The sequence below is a fragment of the Pagrus major genome, chromosome 10 (assembly GCF_040436345.1).
Source record: "Pagrus major chromosome 10, Pma_NU_1.0".
In the NCBI taxonomy this organism is placed as follows: domain Eukaryota; kingdom Metazoa; phylum Chordata; class Actinopteri; order Spariformes; family Sparidae; genus Pagrus; species Pagrus major.
Window position 1 is genome coordinate 6,596,266 of NC_133224.1, and position 19,137 is coordinate 6,615,402.

General features: G+C 40.9%; 1 protein-coding gene across 1 annotated transcript in view; it reads right to left on the bottom strand.

Annotated features, from left to right (window-relative positions):
• arhgef40 (Rho guanine nucleotide exchange factor (GEF) 40) overlaps positions 1-13,252 on the bottom strand; it is a 43,653-nt gene extending 30,401 nt beyond the window's left edge. The window contains exons 1-3 of the mRNA XM_073474402.1: positions 13,123-13,252; positions 3,168-3,257; positions 2,169-2,276 (exon numbers count right to left, since the gene is read on the bottom strand). Coding sequence (XP_073330503.1) covers positions 2,169-2,276; positions 3,168-3,257; positions 13,123-13,125 — 201 coding nt within the window. The 5' untranslated portion in view covers positions 13,126-13,252. The remainder of the gene's footprint in view (positions 1-2,168; positions 2,277-3,167; positions 3,258-13,122) is intronic.
• Between the last annotated feature and the right edge of the window lie 5,885 nt (positions 13,253-19,137).

A 19,137-nucleotide genomic window follows, 5' to 3' on the forward strand; every position in this document is an offset into this window, starting at 1 on the left:
GTCACATCTAATCGACTGACACAGGGCTGCTCCCTCCCCCCTCCGTGCCCTCCAGACTCACGAGACGTGATCAAATTATATTCCTTACTTGACTTCTCCTCCAACTTCCCTTTCCTACCTCTCCGTCCCTTATTCAATTTCTTCCCTTCAAGCCTCTCTCTTGTCTCTAATCTTGGATGTTCTCTCGCTGGAGCAAAGTTTTTTGGGGGGAAACATGTGTCAGGGTGGATATAAGCATTAAAAAGCATGTGTGACTTTTCCTGTCTTTAAAAGTTTTGCCTGTTTTGAGTCAGTCCACATTCTGTAACTCTGTGTCCTGGCCCTCCTCCCACTCCTCCCTCAATGTACCCCAGTGTTTGCTCCCTCTTCCGCACCTAAAATTCCTCAATCAGTCTACTATAGTCTGCAACTTCCAGCATCTTCTCTTTTTTTCAGACACGCACGCATGCATGGTGAATGAAAGCCACGTTCATTCTCTCCTTCGACTCCCACCGCTCCGCTGTTACTCACTCTCTCTTTCTCTCGCAGCAGCAACACACTCGCATATGGAAGGAATTATTGTCATGACTCACAGTCTAACTCCCGTCCCAGGCAACTCCACTGAGCGACAATGAAAACATAGTTTGCGCACAATGCCTGTGCATGTGTGTGTGGGTTTGAGTCTAGGAAAACTGTGTAGGGAAATATGAGACAGTTGTTAGCCTCCAAGCTTGTGCTAAACAGTCTGTGTTGTTTATCTCTCTCTCTCTCTTTCTGCATGTGTGTCTGTGTGTGTGTGTGTGTGTGTTTGTACTTTTTTACATAGTGAGGACCGAGAGTTTTATACCTCAGAGTGAGGACATTTTGGAAAGTGAGGACATTTAGGCCAGTCCTTACAACATTAAAGGGCTGTTTTAAAGTTAAGACTTGGTTTAAGGTTAGGGTAGGGTAGGAAAATCATTATGGCAATAAGGGTCCTCACAAGTATACGAGACAAGAGATTGCCTGGACACACAGCGGAAGTTGCTTGTTTGCGCAGTGTATCCTATATCATACTATCTCCATGCATCTCCTTTGTTTACGTGGGAGTCACACGCTTCTTTTCACCGTAATTCATTCGTCTTTATCAACTCAGCGGAGCTTCCAAAGCAGGAAAGGACCTCTTTTGGTCGCGGGGCAGACAGCAGCTGGTAAATCTCAAATTTCACCAGACACTTTCACTAATTTTTATCGGCCATCTAGAGTTTTAGAGAAGACTCGACCCTCCACGGTGTGGTGAGTAAGAGGTATAGGTCCACACATGTGTCAAATTATCAATGCCTTGAACTTTCCACTTGGTGTCTCCATGTCATCGGGTGCCATGTGTGTAGACTGAAGGCTTAATATTCAGACAGAAGGCACACAAATACAGACTTGACAGTCATGAGCAAAACATTTAAGATTTTATGTTTTCAATTCCCAATAATGATCCAAATGTGAGTACTTGTTGGAAGATTTATGAACTCACTTGCAATTGAGACTTGACTTGAAACTTACTCAACAATGTTAGAGACTTGACGTGTCTTTAAGAACTTGAAACTTGACTTAAGACTCATCTTAACTGACTTGACTTGAGACTTGATTTAACAAGACTTGAGACGTGACTTGGACTTTCCCCCCAAAGACCAAAAAAGTGAAGTGAATCCAAATGAAAACTAATGATGTCACTCAGACTGCCCTTTAGAGCCTAAGACATGACTTGAGAGTTGTAGGAACAAGACTTGTGCTTAGACTTGGACTTGGTCTCATTTGACTTTGGTTTGCCCGAAAAACAGAAAAAAAAACATTGTGAGTTTTATGAAAACCAATGCCTCACTTGGACTTGGCTGAAGACTTTCATTGCTGAGACCTAAAACTCGTCTCAATTGACTTGAGACTTGATATGCGCATGAACCAAAACATGCAGCCTTATAAAGACTTGTGGCCTCGCTCAGACATCCCCTTTGGGTCTTGAGACTTGACTTGGACTGGTTAAAACAGCTCTGCCAACAAACATACTTAACAATGACATGATGACCATTTTCACCAAAGGACTCAAACGGTTAACAGATTTCTCACATTATACTTCTTGCATTCGACAGCTGATTCTGCTTCTGATTATAGAGCAACGTGTGTGTTCTCATCTGCAGTGTTTGCATTATGGAACTCACGCAGGCGTGCTGCTGGAGTTTGTGCAGGAGGTGCTTGGCAGGAACGAAGTAGTCCAGGAGGTACCGAAGACTGTCGTGCTGATAGGTCGACTCCAGGACTGAGAAGACCTGGATGACAAATATGCAAAAAGGGGGGGGAAGAAAAACCTTTAGTGAATTCAGTTGTGTATGGTGCATTAGATGATTAGATGCACAAGATACCAAAGACTTTGCTGTCTGGGGGGAAAAAAATTTCATCTTCAGAATATCAGCTTCTCACGAAATGAGAGCAGCCTTTGTTTTCGGGCGAGATCTCCATGCATTTTTGAGCGTACACAATGGATTCTGAAAGGGTTTCATTTGCTCAAGAGTGGAAGAATTCCCTCAACCCAGACAGCATGTAATCAGAAATTCAAACAAGAAAATCACTGAGGCTGCTTCATTTCATCGGTATTATTTTGTCAAGCAGCGTTTTCCACAGCAAGAAAAACATTTGATTTGAAGCTAATCTGCAACTTGGAACAAAGGACTGATCAAATTCCCATAAGTGGCCTAAGAGAGTGGCCTAGAAGACTTATCTCAAAGGCCTCTTAGTGGATTGGCTTTTAGGGAAACAAAACTAAAAAGCACTATGGTAACTTCGGCACAAGTTTAAGTGGTATATATCAGAGCAAACTCCTACGGTGCACTTGTAATAAACTGCGCAGCTTTGCCTAGCTGACTGCTCATTCTTAAATTAAATGTTATGTGTGCAATTTTTGGCAAAACAAGTTACATCAAGCTTCAGTGTGGAGGAAGAGGGTTTGGCTATAATTGACCAGCTGGCTGGGTTTTGTTTGTGTTGGCTTCCAGCAGCAGTTTATATCTGGGGAAAGCCTTGTTATCTGCACATTACATCGCCCTCCCCGCATACCCTGACATCGCCTTATCATTTAATTGAATCTGCATTATTTATACTCCGCTGTTTATTGCTATAAAGATGAGGACAGCAATAAAGGTGTGTGTGTTCGTGAGATCTACCTGGGAGAGGAGGGGTGGCGCCGTGCTCTCGAAAGGAGGGTAAAGCGATGAGAGCGCCCCCTGCACACAGTCCTCCATTGCCTCCGAACCCTGAGGGAGACAACGATGGGAAGAAAGGGTTAATCCTTAACCGGACACTGAATCAACGCTAATGTCTGTGTTTGTGTTTAACAGCCGGGTTGTCTCGCTTTTTTTTTTTTGCTGACACACACACACGCACACACCGAGACCAATATACACACATATACTACTTTGCACTTCCTGTTGTATGGTCTGGGGAGTGTCAAACATTTCCTCCGAGGGGCCAGTAAATGTATGAACCCCCCAGAACAAAAGAGTCAAACCAACATGTTAACACACACATGGTAACACTGGGCCGGCCTGCGAGGTGGAGGGTGACGGAGCAGTGCACGCAACACATACACTGTTTATTTTGCTACACTGGCTGTTGGCATGGCAACCCGCGACTTTTTTCTCTCTCGTTTCCAGCTCCTCTCTTTCTCTTTCCCTCCCTTCATGCTTTTCCTCTCAAACCTCCCCATCTGCTTCTCTCCCTCTTTTCTGCAGCTTCATCCCCACAGTCCCTCCTCTCTCTCTCTTTTTTTTTTTTTTAACCCAACTTTCTTTGTTTCACCTCCATCCGACTCTCCGCAAATGTCATCTGACAACGATTACATCGGGATTGTCTTCAACAGACGGCATATTGTGTTGAATAACTGCAGCGACCGAGGGGATGGATGGATGGATGGATGGATGGATGGATGGAGAGAAACCCCAGAGCGGGAGAACAGAGTGTACGGAAAAAGAAAAGAGCGGCTAAGTCGAGAGAGGGGCCAGGAGGGAATGAGCTGGTGGTGGCTGCGGGGGTTTATGGAAGAAGACCTAGGTTTCAACTGTATTTGGGAATTATTTTTTGGGTTTGTTTTTGTGTACAGAGGGGGTTTGAGGTTAGCCACACAGAAGGATAGAATGAGTCTTAAAAACAAGAAAGTATTTGAGATGAACTGTAGTTTTTTCTGACACTAACAACTTACGCAACAGACAAAATAAATTCAAACTAAAGTTGAAACATGAAGCTGCACATTCTTTGTTTTTAAAACTGGGCATAAATAACTACAAGGAAACAAAAAGTTTTGCAAAAGAGCAACCTTTATCTGTAACCACAAACAGCTGTTGTAATGCTTTGTTCAAAGTCACCAGACTCCTTTGACAGAAACAGTCATTTCACCACGCAGAACACTGGAGTTACTGGTCTACAGCTGCCTCTGACAGCTATTTTGTGACTTTGGTGTTATACAAGGAATCGACAACGAACACTTTAAAACACCAAATGCACACAAACTAACTAACTCATCAAGGCAGTTGGTAGACCAGCAACTCCTGTTTTCTGCGAGGTAAAATATCTGTTTTTGTGAAAGGAGTCTGGTGGCTAAGACCAAACTAATATAATGGCTGTTTCTGGTTGAACAAATAGGTCTATCTCTGCAGGAATCCTAACCATAATGTTGTCAGACGCTTAGGATAACAATCTGACCGCGTCAGTGGCAAAAACGAGCACACCAATTCCTTATAGTCTTGTGCCTATTAGTCAATTAGATGCCAAAATTGTTTTTTTCACCGAAGTCTGGAGAAAAGTGGCAAACACTTGTAAGGTGGAACAGGAAAAGAAGGCACCGGCCACAAAGGGACTGAAAACCAAGAAGGAGGAAATGTAAGACTTGACTTCTGTAACAAAGCAGGGAACTTAAAAAAGAGCTACAGTCTGTTTGGAGACCTCCTCAGCTGAGGTTGCTCTGGGTCACTCACAGAAGATGTTAGGTTCTGTTTCCGATCCATCCTCTTGGCTGCCAAGCAAATTTTTCAACTGTGACTTCAGCCCGTATGGCACCAACAACACAGTGGCACCACCGGGCTCAGATTCGTGCAGCTGTATTTTTCCATAGTAACAGAGGGTTTTGGACGGGAGCTATACGGCAACTTGGAGAAAAAAAAGCAAATGACAAAACTTGCATAAACGTTGCAAATCACGGCACAAGTTTTCCAGAAGCAGAGCAGCTGTAAAGTCATGTTAGTCCGTTGGCTTCTTAGTAAAGGAGAATGTTAGGGTAGTGTCAAAATCATTCATTATGCTAAAACAAGGCAGAAAAAGCAACAATTTAAAGGTTTACATTAAAATATATTCTCTTATTTTCACAACTTAAGCAAGAATTTAATGACCAAAAGTTATATTAATGACTTTATTGTGGGTGACCATGAGCTATTTTAAGATGCTGTGCTGTAAAGCTGTGTCATGAAATGCACCACCCTGGAACAATACTTTACATAAGGCTTTTATTGCATATGTTAAACTGCACGCTCTATTCTCTGTAACTACTATAACAGAGCGTAAATCTAGCTTCATTTAAAAAAGGGAGGTTTTAAATGTGTCGCAGTAAAGTTTGTGTAAAGACGTGTGCATTATGCGAGGAGGTGTCTCTGTGTGTGGACTATGGTAAACAACAGTCCGTCAGAGAGCATGCTGTAATAGGTGTAGTGGTTGTAAAAGAGCCGTCTGGCTCACTGACAGAACATATTGAGTCTAGTAAAAACACAGCAGGGGTTCAGGGGATTGCACAGCAAGCCAGCAGGAGCTTCCTCTTGGACTAAAGCGCCTTTTAAAAGCATCCCACTAGACTTGAGTTAATTCAGCACAACCACTAAATTAAAGCAAAAACAACAAAAACAACTCTCTGGTATCCTTTAAATGAGACATATTATGTTTTTTTTCCCCCCTTTCCTTCAGTGTTTTATATAGGTTCTTGAACATGCAAAAAATCTGCACCAACAGAAGCTCCACTCTCCCACGGAAAACACTGCCATGAAACGCCTCGTCAGTAGTCCCGCCTTTAATCCTGTGACTTTGCGACATCACACTACGTCACCGTGTCACACATTTGGATAATTTATGCTGAGCGGCTAGTTTGGCATGTAAGAATTGATTTAGCACAACAACTCTGTTGTTGTTAACAATGCTGGGTCAGGCATGTGTGAGCTGACCAATCAGAAGCGACCTAAAGATAGAGGCACTAAAACAGAGCGTTTCAGACGGTATGAGAAAACTGATGTGTTTTAAAGCATGTAAACCTCCTCTAGTAGTAACCCAAAGTAAAATTATGCACCTAAAATGAGCATTATATGTCTCCTTTACATGTCTTTTGGTCTGTTTTCTCAAAGACGCAACACTTTATGTATCATCAGACTGATTGCAAATGCCGATATAAGTCTGTGAGAAGCTCCTGCACTTTTAAGATTCTCTCACAGATGCAATTACATGGGAACAAGTCTGCAATTTGAGCCCAACTGGCTCAATGGAGTCCCCAAGGATCAAATATGTGGCTATTGTGCCAGAGAACACAGTGTAACACTTGTGGAGCTTCATTACTCAAGTGTTGGTACAAACTGGTTTAGAGATTTGTCTTAAAACCATTTTTTTAGCTTCACATTAAGCACTTCTACAATTCAACATTCTTAGTCTCATACTAAGTCTAGCAGCTAGCTAACCCGATGGAGCTTATTTAGTGACAAGCTAGCTAGCCTGCAACAATATTTGGTTTGGATGTGTGATGCACAATTGTATGCCACCAGCACCTTTCCCCCCTCACTGTATTTCCTCAGCACTGACTCTGTGTTTGCACGCCTGTACACTCAACTTTCAACAGGATATACCACTCTGCGAGAATCCAAAGACTGGAATTTCAGTCTGCAGGCACAATCACTCAAATACACGAGGAATGGTGCCTAATAGAGGGAGGAAAAAGATTATAAAACTGATGATTTTCCAACAATTTCCAGTGGAATCTGGGTTGGTTTTTTTTGCAACACAGTCACTCTTCTTTTGCATCTACGTGCACATGAAACAAAGCAGCCCTGATGAAATTAATAAATTAGATTTCCTTTCAGACTCCAACACATGAGACTCTCATGTAAAAAACCTGGTGCCTCTTCTTTCAGTGACTGTAGGTTAAATTCAATTACTTTTCAAATGGACACCTAATGCTAATGCACTCAGGTGTCTTACTTACTGTAAGTCACATATGTTGGCCTAGCTTATATAATGTAATGCACTGGATCTTGGAATAGAGGCCTTGTTTAAAACATGCAGCAGATTTTCGGGGAATATTGCGACTGCCAGAAAATCCAATCCGATCTTTGGAGAACTACCCGTACGCGCATTATCACCAAATAAAACCAAACTAGGAAGATGATGAGGAACAGATTCAGTCAAAGCTTGACGTGGAAACATGAAAGTTCATTAAAGGCTTGCTGAGAATAGCTTTCACCGGAGAAGTGCATGAGCATTCTGATCTTAAGCAAGTTAATATAATTGTTTTTAAGTAAAACACAGGTCTTCACACAGTGAAAGTACTGTTTAGAGTCAAATTGTTGGTTTTTTACCAAAGGATGGGAAAACATCTGCAAGGTAGTACTGATGCCAAATTAGATATTTAATTATTTGAAGTACTGTATTACATAAGAACTTCAATGCGGAGCCATGCTTAACATTGCTGATTTTATGATATTACCAAACGATGTGTCTTTAACTATCTGCAGACAGGAAAGACTAAAGAGAAAATTCTCCTATTTCTTCAGCTAAATCAACCATTTATGAACCCAAATGCAATAGCTTAAAAGGGTTAGGGTTTTTGTCTTGAAGCCCAAAACAAGACTTTTTCTAAACTCATGAAAGGTTGATGTTTTTGGAGATACGTGGTTTTCACAGGATAGTGGCAGATGATATTTATAGAAAGGAAGTATATTCAAATATTAAAATTTAGGGAAGTTATAATGTTCCATACTGATGTTTCAGTTCCTTTTTCTTTCTAACCAATTGAAATGACACGTAAGGATGTTCCCAGGGTCCTATTTTCCAGGGCCCTACTGTATGTTCACAGGGTACTATGTTCCTAGGGTCCTAAGTTTCCCTGTTCTACATGTGCTCTTCCATGGTCCTATGTTCCCAGGATCATATGTTCCCAAAGTCCTATGTTCTTAGGGTCCTAAGTTCCCCAGTTGGATATATGTGCTTTTCCAAGATTGTATGTTCTTAGAGTCCTTTGTTTTTGAGGTCCTATGTTCCCCACTTCTACCCAGCTGCAGGGTTTAAGTTATTTGGAAGGTTAATGGGTGTTGACGAGACATTGAACTGGGGACCATGGGGACGTGGATACCCTCCAAATTACTACATGGGCAGTGAGTGCAAACATAAAATGCTCTAAACTACCAGTCACAGTGTTGCTGGTGACATCTTGCTCACTTGGAACATGTTGTTTTACAATCTGTGGTCACCGGAAAAGTGTGTGTTCATATGACACATGGAGTGACGGTGAGGACAATCAGTGTGCATGAGTGTGTATCCTCCTGTTTGTGTCAAATATGGACACACAGTACGGAATAAGGGCATGTCATTCTTGCGTCAGACTTCCTGTCTTTCTCTGCTGTACGCAGACTGAAACGGAAGAGGCAGCGGTAGTCTTCCAAACAGATGCTTGGCACAGAAATGGCACAAAAAAAATAAAAAAAGATATCAAGAGAAATCTCTGGAAAAAGAGGAAAGAAAAGGCTAATAACGCTGAGAAGAAAGGGATAAAGCAATAAAGTGAGAACTCAAGTAGTTTTGGAGGATATTAGGCACTTGAACCGGGCTTCATGCCAGCTCATTGAAGTGTGCGTGAATTAAGAAACAGACTGAAAAAGAGACTGGAGTGACAGAGAGACAGTGAGAGAACCAGACCAGCCATACAGAGACCGAGGGTCCAGACAGAAAAAGGAAAAGAGAAAAAGAAAAAGGAGGAGGCTGACCGGTGGGAGAGATCGATGGGAAACAAGAGCAGCAGCAACCATGATAGAAACCAGATGTAGACCCCTACAGTACACGAAGGACTGAGAAAGAGGGGGAAGAGAGCTGAAAGGAGCTGGGAGAAGGTGGGGGTGATGGAGGATGACATGATTGGGAGAAAAAATGAGAAAGATGCCGACAGGGAAAGAGGGAAAGGAGAAGAAGAGAGGCAGACAGACAACGGGAAAGGAGGATGAGGAGATAGAGCGAGGAAACGCCTGAAACTGGTTTCCTTTACTTAATCTTCCTGGATAATCTAACCTGACCTTCAGCGGGTCAAACAGCTTGCCGGGACTGTTTTTTTTATGAATTGCTTGGGACTACTTAAGTGCTACAGTCTGTCACTGAATAGAAAGCCAACGTTTCACAGTAGATGAGGTTTCACGCCGCACTTGGCCTCCATTCATTGTCTTTTTAATTTTAATAGTGTGCAAGCTGGAGTATAAATGTGACAGCTGAATATAGCATTTTGTCACATCAATTGATGTTATTCCTACAGCAGTAGTGTGTTGCATTTCCTAGCTAAGTGTTAGCTTCTACAATATGTAGAAACACACCAGATCAGGAGCTGGGTGTGGAGTAAAACTTAGTTTGGACAATTATTTCTATCTATTAAAATACATTTGTACTCACCAAATTAATTGCTAAGATCTGGGAATATGTTGATATTGCAACAATGAATTCCAGCAGTTCAGCCAGACAGGTTGTAAACAAGCTAACGTTTAGCTATAGGCTAACCCACTCACAATATTTCTGGATATAGCCCGACAAAAACTGACATACTATCGGCTTATGAAATTGAAATTGCACACCAGTTAGCTTATTAAGTACAGATACAGTGCACATGGAGCAACATTAGCATTCATCTGGAACAACAAAGGTCATATTCATACTGCTTTTGGCCCAGATTCTGTCTGAGTCATCAACCAAGAGATGTATGTGTGGCTCCTCGAAGCTAAATGTTGCACTTTTTTACTAGCTGGTTGCTAACTGTTTCTCTCTGCTGTTTGGTGATGGGCCAACAAGACAAGGCGCACATCTAAATGACTAGGGAGAGAGACATAACTTCACTTTCAATGGTCACCAGGAGATAAAAACTGCATGTATAGAATCAACAGTCAAATTTGAAAGAAACCGCTAAAAAACTTAAGTGACTTTGCCCCAAAATAAGGTTTGAAATGCCTTTTCTTCCACGACGCATGGTTTCACTACACCATCTTCATTTACAGCTCAATCCAAAGTGCTGAAAAAGAAGCTAAAGACAGCAGTGAGACTAAAGCAAAGTTGTGGGCCTCGAATCCAAAACAATAAGCTAAAAGATCCTACAATGTCATGAGTCTGATGACAATTCTCTGTGGGCTTGTTACTATGAGCGACACCTGTCCTTTAATCCATTGGCTATAAAATATTGATTAAAACAGCTTTAACTCAAGATGTCATAATTTAAAAATTGTATTTACAGGGCAAAATAGATGAAGATCGTGATTAAAAACAAAGAAGCTGCTTGAACCACCAATAAAGATGGCAATGAAACGGCCGTAAGCAGCTCAGTGTGTGTTGAAAAGTAGTCATGCTTTGTCTGCGTGGCTCACGACAATCACAGGAAACTCAGTTAAAGAAAGATTCCTGTGATTGACAACATCGCCAGCCCTGTCTGGATTGTTCTAGCGCTGTTATCACCACCTGCCTGGTACTCCGAGCAGGTTAAAACAAACAGAGAATTGTTTGCTTTGCTTTAACTTTCATCAGACTTTTTTTTTGATTATGAGTCTGTTGTTCCCCGGCCGGACTGGAGGACTGGTACATCCCATTTCAAAATCGGAGCTCCCCAGACAGAGGGAATGGAAATACCCTCTGCCACATATTCTTGGCAAAGCAGTGTGTGTCACTGAACTGTATGACTGTGTGCTGATGCATTTTCACACCTACGTGAGCATGTGTTAGCAGCCGTGTTTGTCCCTGGGCGAGTATGTATGCACGCATTCATTCCTCCTGTGTTAAAGGGTTTTGGACACATGTTGTTTGAAGGACTGAGCTTAAACGGCTCTGTTAAAGGTGCAATATGTAAGAATTTTAGTTGAAAACATTAAAAAGTTATCAGAAGGACTAACAGTTTTGACATAGTTAGGTCTGTTTGTTGTGTTGGAATATACCTACTGAAGTTAGCATGCTAACTAGCGACCCTGAGCTCAGCTACACACATTCTCCCGGTGCTCCGGACTCCAATTCTTGCTAGCTGCACGGCTAACTCATCAAAAAAGCTGGATACAGAGTTGGACATAGCGCCCTGGCCGTCCATTCCCAAGACAGCTGCACAGTGGAGCTTGAAGCCAAAACAGCTCGACCTCCTGGGTGTTAAAAAACCCAGATCTTCCATGTGACCAAGCCGGCTAACTTCCGGTTTACGTCCGGCTAACTTGAATGGGGATAAAATGAGCTTCTGGGAAAAAAGTCTTTTTGGGCCACAACTCTTCACGTGGCGATGTAATTACACTGTTTGGCCACTATGGAAACTGGCTTCAAAGCCTGGCAGTCTTCCAGGGGACTTGGGCTAACTGAGCTAACCAGCTAATGGCAGCTACTGACAACTATGTATTGTGTTGCGGAGCTATCTACTGAAGTTAGCATGCTAACCAGCTAACGACAGCCTGTCCTGGACCTAAGCTCCTGTGCTAGCAGTATTAACACCAACACTTCCCTGCTGCACAACTAACTGAGCTTACTAGCTAACAGCAACTACAGCTGATGGCCAATTCTTACATATTGCCCCTTTAAAGTGTTGAATCCACTCTTTGAGGCATGATTTCTATACTTTTGAGAGTTTTCTGTGACTGTACGTGTTCTCGTGTGTAAATCTGTTGCTGTTTTCCACACAAAACTTTCCCAACTGGTTACAGAGGAAGATGAAACTGTACTGCACATGTTCTTCCTTCCCCTGAAGTCCATGCCATCCCTTGTTCCTCCTTTCTCTCTTTCTCTCTCTGTTTTTTTTCTCCCAGGTCCAATGTGGAAAATGCGGCATCACCGAAACCACCGCCGCTGCCGTCCAAGTCTCCTAAAATAAAAAAGTAACCCTACCCTCCTCTTTTATTCCGCTCTTTCTCTCTGCTTTCCCTCTTCCTCTCCCTGCCAAACTGCTCCACCCTGCCCGACGCACAGAAGCGTGAATACGGTCTAAAATCTCCCCGTGTTCGTTCCTCTCTGTCTTGATTTATCTTCCCGTGTGTGTGCATGTGTTGTTCGCGTGAGTCAACTCTCTGTGTCGCTGCCTCCAGTGTATGTCACTGATCAGGCCATGGGGTGGGTGGGGACGGTAAACAAAATCCCCGGAGATGCAACAGAGAGCTCTTTTGCTCCCGCTGCAAGAAAAACCCACAAAAGTCACCGACGTCACACGACTTAAATCATGCCATTAGAAGTCGCTGACAACTTTGCAAGCTGTTACAACTGTTGGCTTCTCTAATCAAACGCATGCCTTAATGAGAAGTTATGATTAAAGGCGCACTATGTAGTTTTGGAGAAGAAATTTAAAAAGGTTTTTTTTAAAAAGACTAAACAAACTCTCTTTGTTTTCATGCCTGAATAAACTGAATAAACAAACAGACCTTAAAGGACAACACAATTTCAGACTGTTTATATGTGGCGGACCCTGCCACCTTTCTAGCTTCAAACAGTATTCTGGGGACCTCTGAGAACAGCTTGTTTATTCAGCTAATATTAGAGTTTGTATTATTGCCTCATTAATAATTTAAATATTAAAATTCTGAGTTTGAATTTATTCTCCAAAACTACATAGTGCACCTTTAAAAGTCAAATATGTGATGCCGTTTTTTTGGGGGTTTTTTTTGAGTGTCTGAAGCACATGTGGAAGTGACACATCTGTAGCAAAATGTTGCCATATCAGCCTTTCATACGACTTAAAAAAGGGGAACATAAAGTTGCGCACAGAGTCCCTGAAGGGAGTCTGGAAAATGTTCAGTGATACATGTCTCTGCATGTCTCTTCCTCATCAGAATACTTTCAATCATTTTCCACACACAAAACTTGACTCTTCCACAGCTTGAAAAAAGTGGGACTTACCATGACTTCAGTCAGGAATTCCTACATAGTCCTCAGCCCCTTTTCCTGCATTTGCTTCCTCTCCACATTCTCCGCAGAAACTTTCTCCCCTCAGTTATTATCAGCCTCCATCAGCCTCTCCTTCATGCGATTTTCTACCCCCTTCAACTATCTCTTTCTCTCCCAGCGCATGAAAACAGTCCTCTTCTCTTCCTCCAGCCTGGGAATGTCCAAGCTGCATTTTTCTCCCCTCCCCTCTCCGTCTGCCCAGCAGTCCCACGCACTCCCACCTCCCCTCTCCTCCCCTCTGTCCTCTCTCCTCCCTCCCTCTCCCTCCTCTCACCTAACAAGAGCACTACAGTCCCTCTCTGCGCTCAAACTTTCCACTTCGCCCCCCAGAGTAACTTAAATGAATAGACAATGAAAAGCCGTTACCCCACCCAGGCCTAATTGAAAAGTAAAAATAAGAGCTCTGATGTTTTATTGTTGGTGAAATTGCACGTTCTTTATTCTCAGTGGGAGATAATTAAGTCTATTCCCAATCAAGCTTAATTTGATGAGAAGGGTTGGTGGCAATTATTGAAAATACTACAATGAAAACTGCATGTGTTTTGTGTATATGCCCTAAGATTGTTTTACCATTTTTACATGACAGGGTACAAACACGACACACTGTGTTTACAAAGGGTTATTTTTTAGCTGAATGGATTTTACTTCACCAGAACATTTTGAAGCAGTGGTGGACTCAGGATGTTTGAGGGACAGGGGCGAAAAAAATAGGAAGGGCACCAGCAAGCAGAAAAGTCATGACATATTTATAGTGAAGACAGGGCATTGTCTATATAGTTTTCTCCACTGGAAGGGCACCCTAAAGGGCACTGTATTATGTTTTCTCCACTGGAAGGGCACCCTAAAGGGCACTTTATTATGTTTTCTCCACTGGAAGGGCACCCTAAAGGGCACTGTATTATGTTTTCTCCACTGGAAGGGCACCCTAAAGGGCACGTTATTATGTTTTCTCCACTGGAAGGGCACCCTAGAAGGAAATGTATCACGTTTTCTCCACTGAAAAGATGTCCCAAAGGGAAATCGATCAAGTTTCTTTTTACTGAAAGGGCACTTTATCATGTTTTCTCTACCATGAGGGCATCCAAGAGGGCACTTTCGCAGCGTTTTTTTTGAACATGGGGGCACCAAGGGGGGTCGGCCGTACCTGAATCTCCGAAATCCTACACATTGCACCTTTTTAAAGAAGGGTTAAAGGGAAACTCCAGCAACCTAGTTTTGCTCTTCCACATTGTTGGGAGATAATCAAGGGACACATTTGAAAAAGAAAGGTCAATATTGATGCTACAGAGGTCAAGATATCCTGACTTTTATCCACTAGTATGGATCAAAAACGCTCCAAAACCACTGGGTTTTACATTTCACATAAAGCAACTTAATACTATCTGTTGTTGCACTACCTCTAGCTAGTCAATGCCAGTGTCTTTGACATACCATGCCTGAGTTTTTAATGCACGCTTTCTGTTTAAAGTGAGTAGTCTCAGAACCAAAGTGAAGATCATCCTGATGATGTGATCCAGCTTATTTTCCCCCAGAGTCACGTAATAAGGTGTCTGAGCAGGTTAATCCCCCGCAGTCTGATTTAAACCAGGAAATACAGTACATTATTCTATGGGATTAAAAGTGTGTGAGAATACACATTCACATGATGCAGCATCGAAGTTAAAAGTGAAATCTGGGATGTAATGATTCAGTGTTTGAGCTTGTGTGAGCGATTCCCTCGCCAAGTTATGGAGCCCCTTAAAAAACAATGTAATAAAGGTCGTAATTTACTTCCTTCTCTTATGTAAGCAGTGTTAATATCCAGCAGACCTTCAGTGAAGAAATGTTTATATCACGCAGTGGAGACTTACTCTTCCCTGCTAGATAAACATAAAGTCACACTTCAGGCCTTCTAGCGCCGTTACTGCCTCTTTCATCTTCCTTTATTTTTTTATTGGTGCCACACTGGTTGCTATGCCGCTGCTAAATTTAAAAATCTATGGTTTTGTGTTTAGACCACTTTAAAGTGAGTGAAGGAATGGAGTCCCAGTTTTGATCATCCAGCACCCCCTTGTGTTTACTGTGTGGTAGTGGAGTTGCTCTATTAAAGGAGCTCTTCATCAGGTTATTAGTTCACTGTGTACATGGATAAATAAAGGTTGATATAAAAGATGGAGGCAAACATTTGTCTCTTGCTTGAATTTCTTTGTCACTGGATTGTTTAGCAAAATACACGTTTATTTCAGTCTCAGATACATAAAGAACACAGCTGTTTCCAAGTTTGTAGTTGATCAAACACACAATGAATAATGTTTTTTTTTAAAAGAAACAAGTGTAATATATCAAATTCAAATTGCGCTCTGGAGGCGTTTGATCAAACAGTTGTTTTAAAAGTGTTCACAATGTGGTAGACGAGCAGAGTTTCACTTCTGGGTTAAAGACACCTGGCAGGAGGGACAAGAAGAACCTGGTGTGTTCCTCCCTCCTACATCCATTACTTATGTTAAATGACACTCATTAGTGTTGCGATCATACTTACCAGTCACACTTGACAGGAGGAAGTCCCCGGATTGTTCCACACCTAATGTAAAGCAGTTTATAATTTATAGGTGCGTCTCCTGGCTGTGCTGTAAATACCTCCCTCGTGTAATTGTGCTATTCAGAATATTCTGTAAGTGATGTAACCTGAGCATGAAGATCATAAACCACGGGGCAAGATTCCTTCATTTAACTTCCATTTCTTCTTTTTTTTCTGTTTGATTATTCAAAATGAACTCAATTCATCAGTTCAAACATACAGCTTTACTTACACTGCCTACATACGCACTAGCACAATGTGGCTTGATTAATTCTCTCCTACCCCAAGGTCAGTCAGATGATTACGGGAATACATTTGCAGCAGCGTCACATTTTCTGTTGTTTCAATGCAAATGCAGCCACTTTTGATGTGGTGAGCGTTTTCTATTGATAGTTCAGTTCTGCTTTTCACATGTCCAAGGTCTCTCACGCGTTACAAAACAAGCATGAAGTGGTATAATGATAACGTTTAAAGCTATATGTGCCGTGCATCTTACTGAGGGGAAAACAGAACAAATCTAACATAGGGCACTATCTATCTAAAAAATTTTGACATTGTAATGAGTATGACTTATATGAATTTATGATGTTAGGTTAAAGGTTGTATTGTAGAAAGGTGCTGAATAAGAGTATCTCTTTTCCTTGAAAACCTTATAATGATAGTGAATTAATAATTTTACAATGTCGACATACATGATTTACACCCACAGACTTAATTTTGCATCATTTTAAATCTCCTGTTGGTAAGATAGTCGATTTTTGAGTCTCATTCCCAACTCGTCAAATACTGCCTACAATCTAAAAGCGTCTGGGTTGGGGTCGGAGTTGGGAATGAGACTCAAAAATCAACTATTTTACCAACAGGAGTTTTAAGCTTTAATATCAGTTATGTTAAAAATTCAAATTCATTCCAATAATTTTAATGTGCCATGAAAATGTCTTAAAATTGTAATAATTCAAGCATTAAAATAAAGTAGTCCCTCATTGCCATTACTTGAAAGTAAAGCTAAACTTTTATCAACTCAATTTTTCTTTCAATTTGGGTATGAAGGGAAAGGCTGCAAACTTTAGTGTTAAAATGTTTTATTTTGTGTAAATCTGACAACAAATAATTCCCATTTTGATCAGTATAAAACAAGGATGGTGACATATCCATTTTGGCAGTCATCACATTTGACACTGCAAAAACAAAAGACTGTTTAAGTTTCTGAATTTCTCTTTCTGTTGTTTCACTGGTTGTACAAATCTGCATTATGGAGAGGCTGTTGCGCCCTGACAGCGCTGCTCACCAGGAAGGTAAATGTATTTGTTTGTTTTGGCGGGGTCAGTAATGACGTTCAGGAGCTAAGACTACTAGCTTAAAGGGTTTTATCATGAATACCTTCATGAACCACCCAAACTGGTTGGAAAATCCATTTGTAACTAAGAATCCAATATGCAGTCTCAGTAAATAAAGTATTTTGGATGCACTGTTGCAAAGTCAATGCCACCTTTTGCAAGACATCGCCCGAAAATTAATAAACAAATACAACATGGAGACACTGTATGTATTTAAATTACGTATTTTTTAATCTGTGAATAACTTTTTTTAAAAACTCTTTAAATATAAATCTAACAGAACAAGTATTGTTAAAAAGATGAACCTGATTAAAAAAAAAACTTGAAGATAACTTGAAGGTCGTAGAGGATGAGCGAGATGAGATGTCACTTCCGGCGGCCATCTTTGTTTGGCTGAAAGTGTAGCGACACGGGAAAGGGTCAAAACAAACGTCGTCATTTTGCAGCCAAGGGAATATGTTTTCTCTCAGTTGGACAGCGACCGAGGCTTACCGAAAATATCTTCAAAACGAAGGTAAGTGTTGTCAGATTACTTGTTTGGTTTGTATTTACAGCCCGTATTAGAAAAAAATGCTGTGTGACGTGAAGAAGTCGCATAATCGTCTGAGAAGGGCACGAACTTGGACGAGCGCTAATGTCAGCTACAACAGTTAGCTAGCTGCAATTTGTAATCTCGACGTGTATACACAATTTAAATCCCCCACATAAGTAAAGCCCAGTTTTACCTGCAAATTACTAAAATCGTGCCTACTTGGTTTTGACTTAGCAAGTATTAAACCTGTCAGCTGCCTGGGTAGCTGAGTGGGCTAAAGTAGCTTGATTAGCTAGCTAGCTACAGTCTGTGATTCTGATTTGATTTACCCTTAATAGATCCATGCTTCCCATGAATACTGTTATAATTTGCTATATCTTCCATAATTTTGATGACAGACTAGCCATCACAGTGAAATATCAATATACTACTACCAACAACTGCAATGCAACTGCATTAGTTAAATCTGCTTTTTCTGCAGTCTACTTGCATGAGTATAGCTTTGCAGAATAGGGGTAAACATGACATTTTAGTCCAAAAATTAGTCTAATTTTCAAGTAGCTGACATCGAGAGTTGTTGCCTTTTACAAAAAAGATCATAGCCTTGTAGTTTGCAGTCCTATAACCCGGAAATCAGCTAACATTTTTGCTCATCTGCTTCCCTCGTCTCAAAGTCGATGTTTCTTTTGAATGGGTTTTCGGTTAAATGCCTGAAATTTTAATTTTGGTTATCACAGACACATGATATCCAAACGTTTTGTTCTACGACACAAAATACATCGTTAAACGGCTCACAATTTAATTATAAAGTGCTTACACGTCTTAAAAACACTCCATTATGATTGTTGTTTGCTGAATTTAAAGTCTGTTAATGTGAAATTTGATAACACAGATTTTTGGTAATACAAATGTATATGTCAACAGATTTAAAAATACAAATGCAATCTTTAAATGATTGTATCACTTACATTGTAACATGAAGAACACTTGTGTTACTAACTAGAGGTGCAACAATAAATCAATTACTTCTCAACTGTTAAATTCATTCCCAACTACGTATTTTGATTAACAATTGGTTTAAGTAATTTTTCAAGAAGAAAATTATCTGATTTGAACTTCTTAAGTGCAAATATTTTGTGGCTTCTTTAATCCTCTATGACAGTAAATTGAAATAATGTGGGTTGTGGACAAAACAAGAAATTTGAGGATTTATTTTTGGGCTTTGAGAAACAGCAAAACAACTTAATGATTATTTGAGAAAAAGTAATCGATAGATTGATCAACAATTAAAATAATTGTTATTTGCAGTCCTGTAACACATTAAAGCTTTCACTATACTTTTAAGTCGTATCTCTGCCTCATCCCATCAATATTTTAATATCCCACGTGTGATTGTTGATTATATGTTGGCTTCTTGTCAATTCCAATGAACTGATGCTGAAAACATATTTTAGGGGAATTCAAATCAAGAAAGTTACAAATGCCAAAAAGCCCTGCTGCTATAATTTCAGTGTCAGTTTCAATTTATTAATTCCACAAAG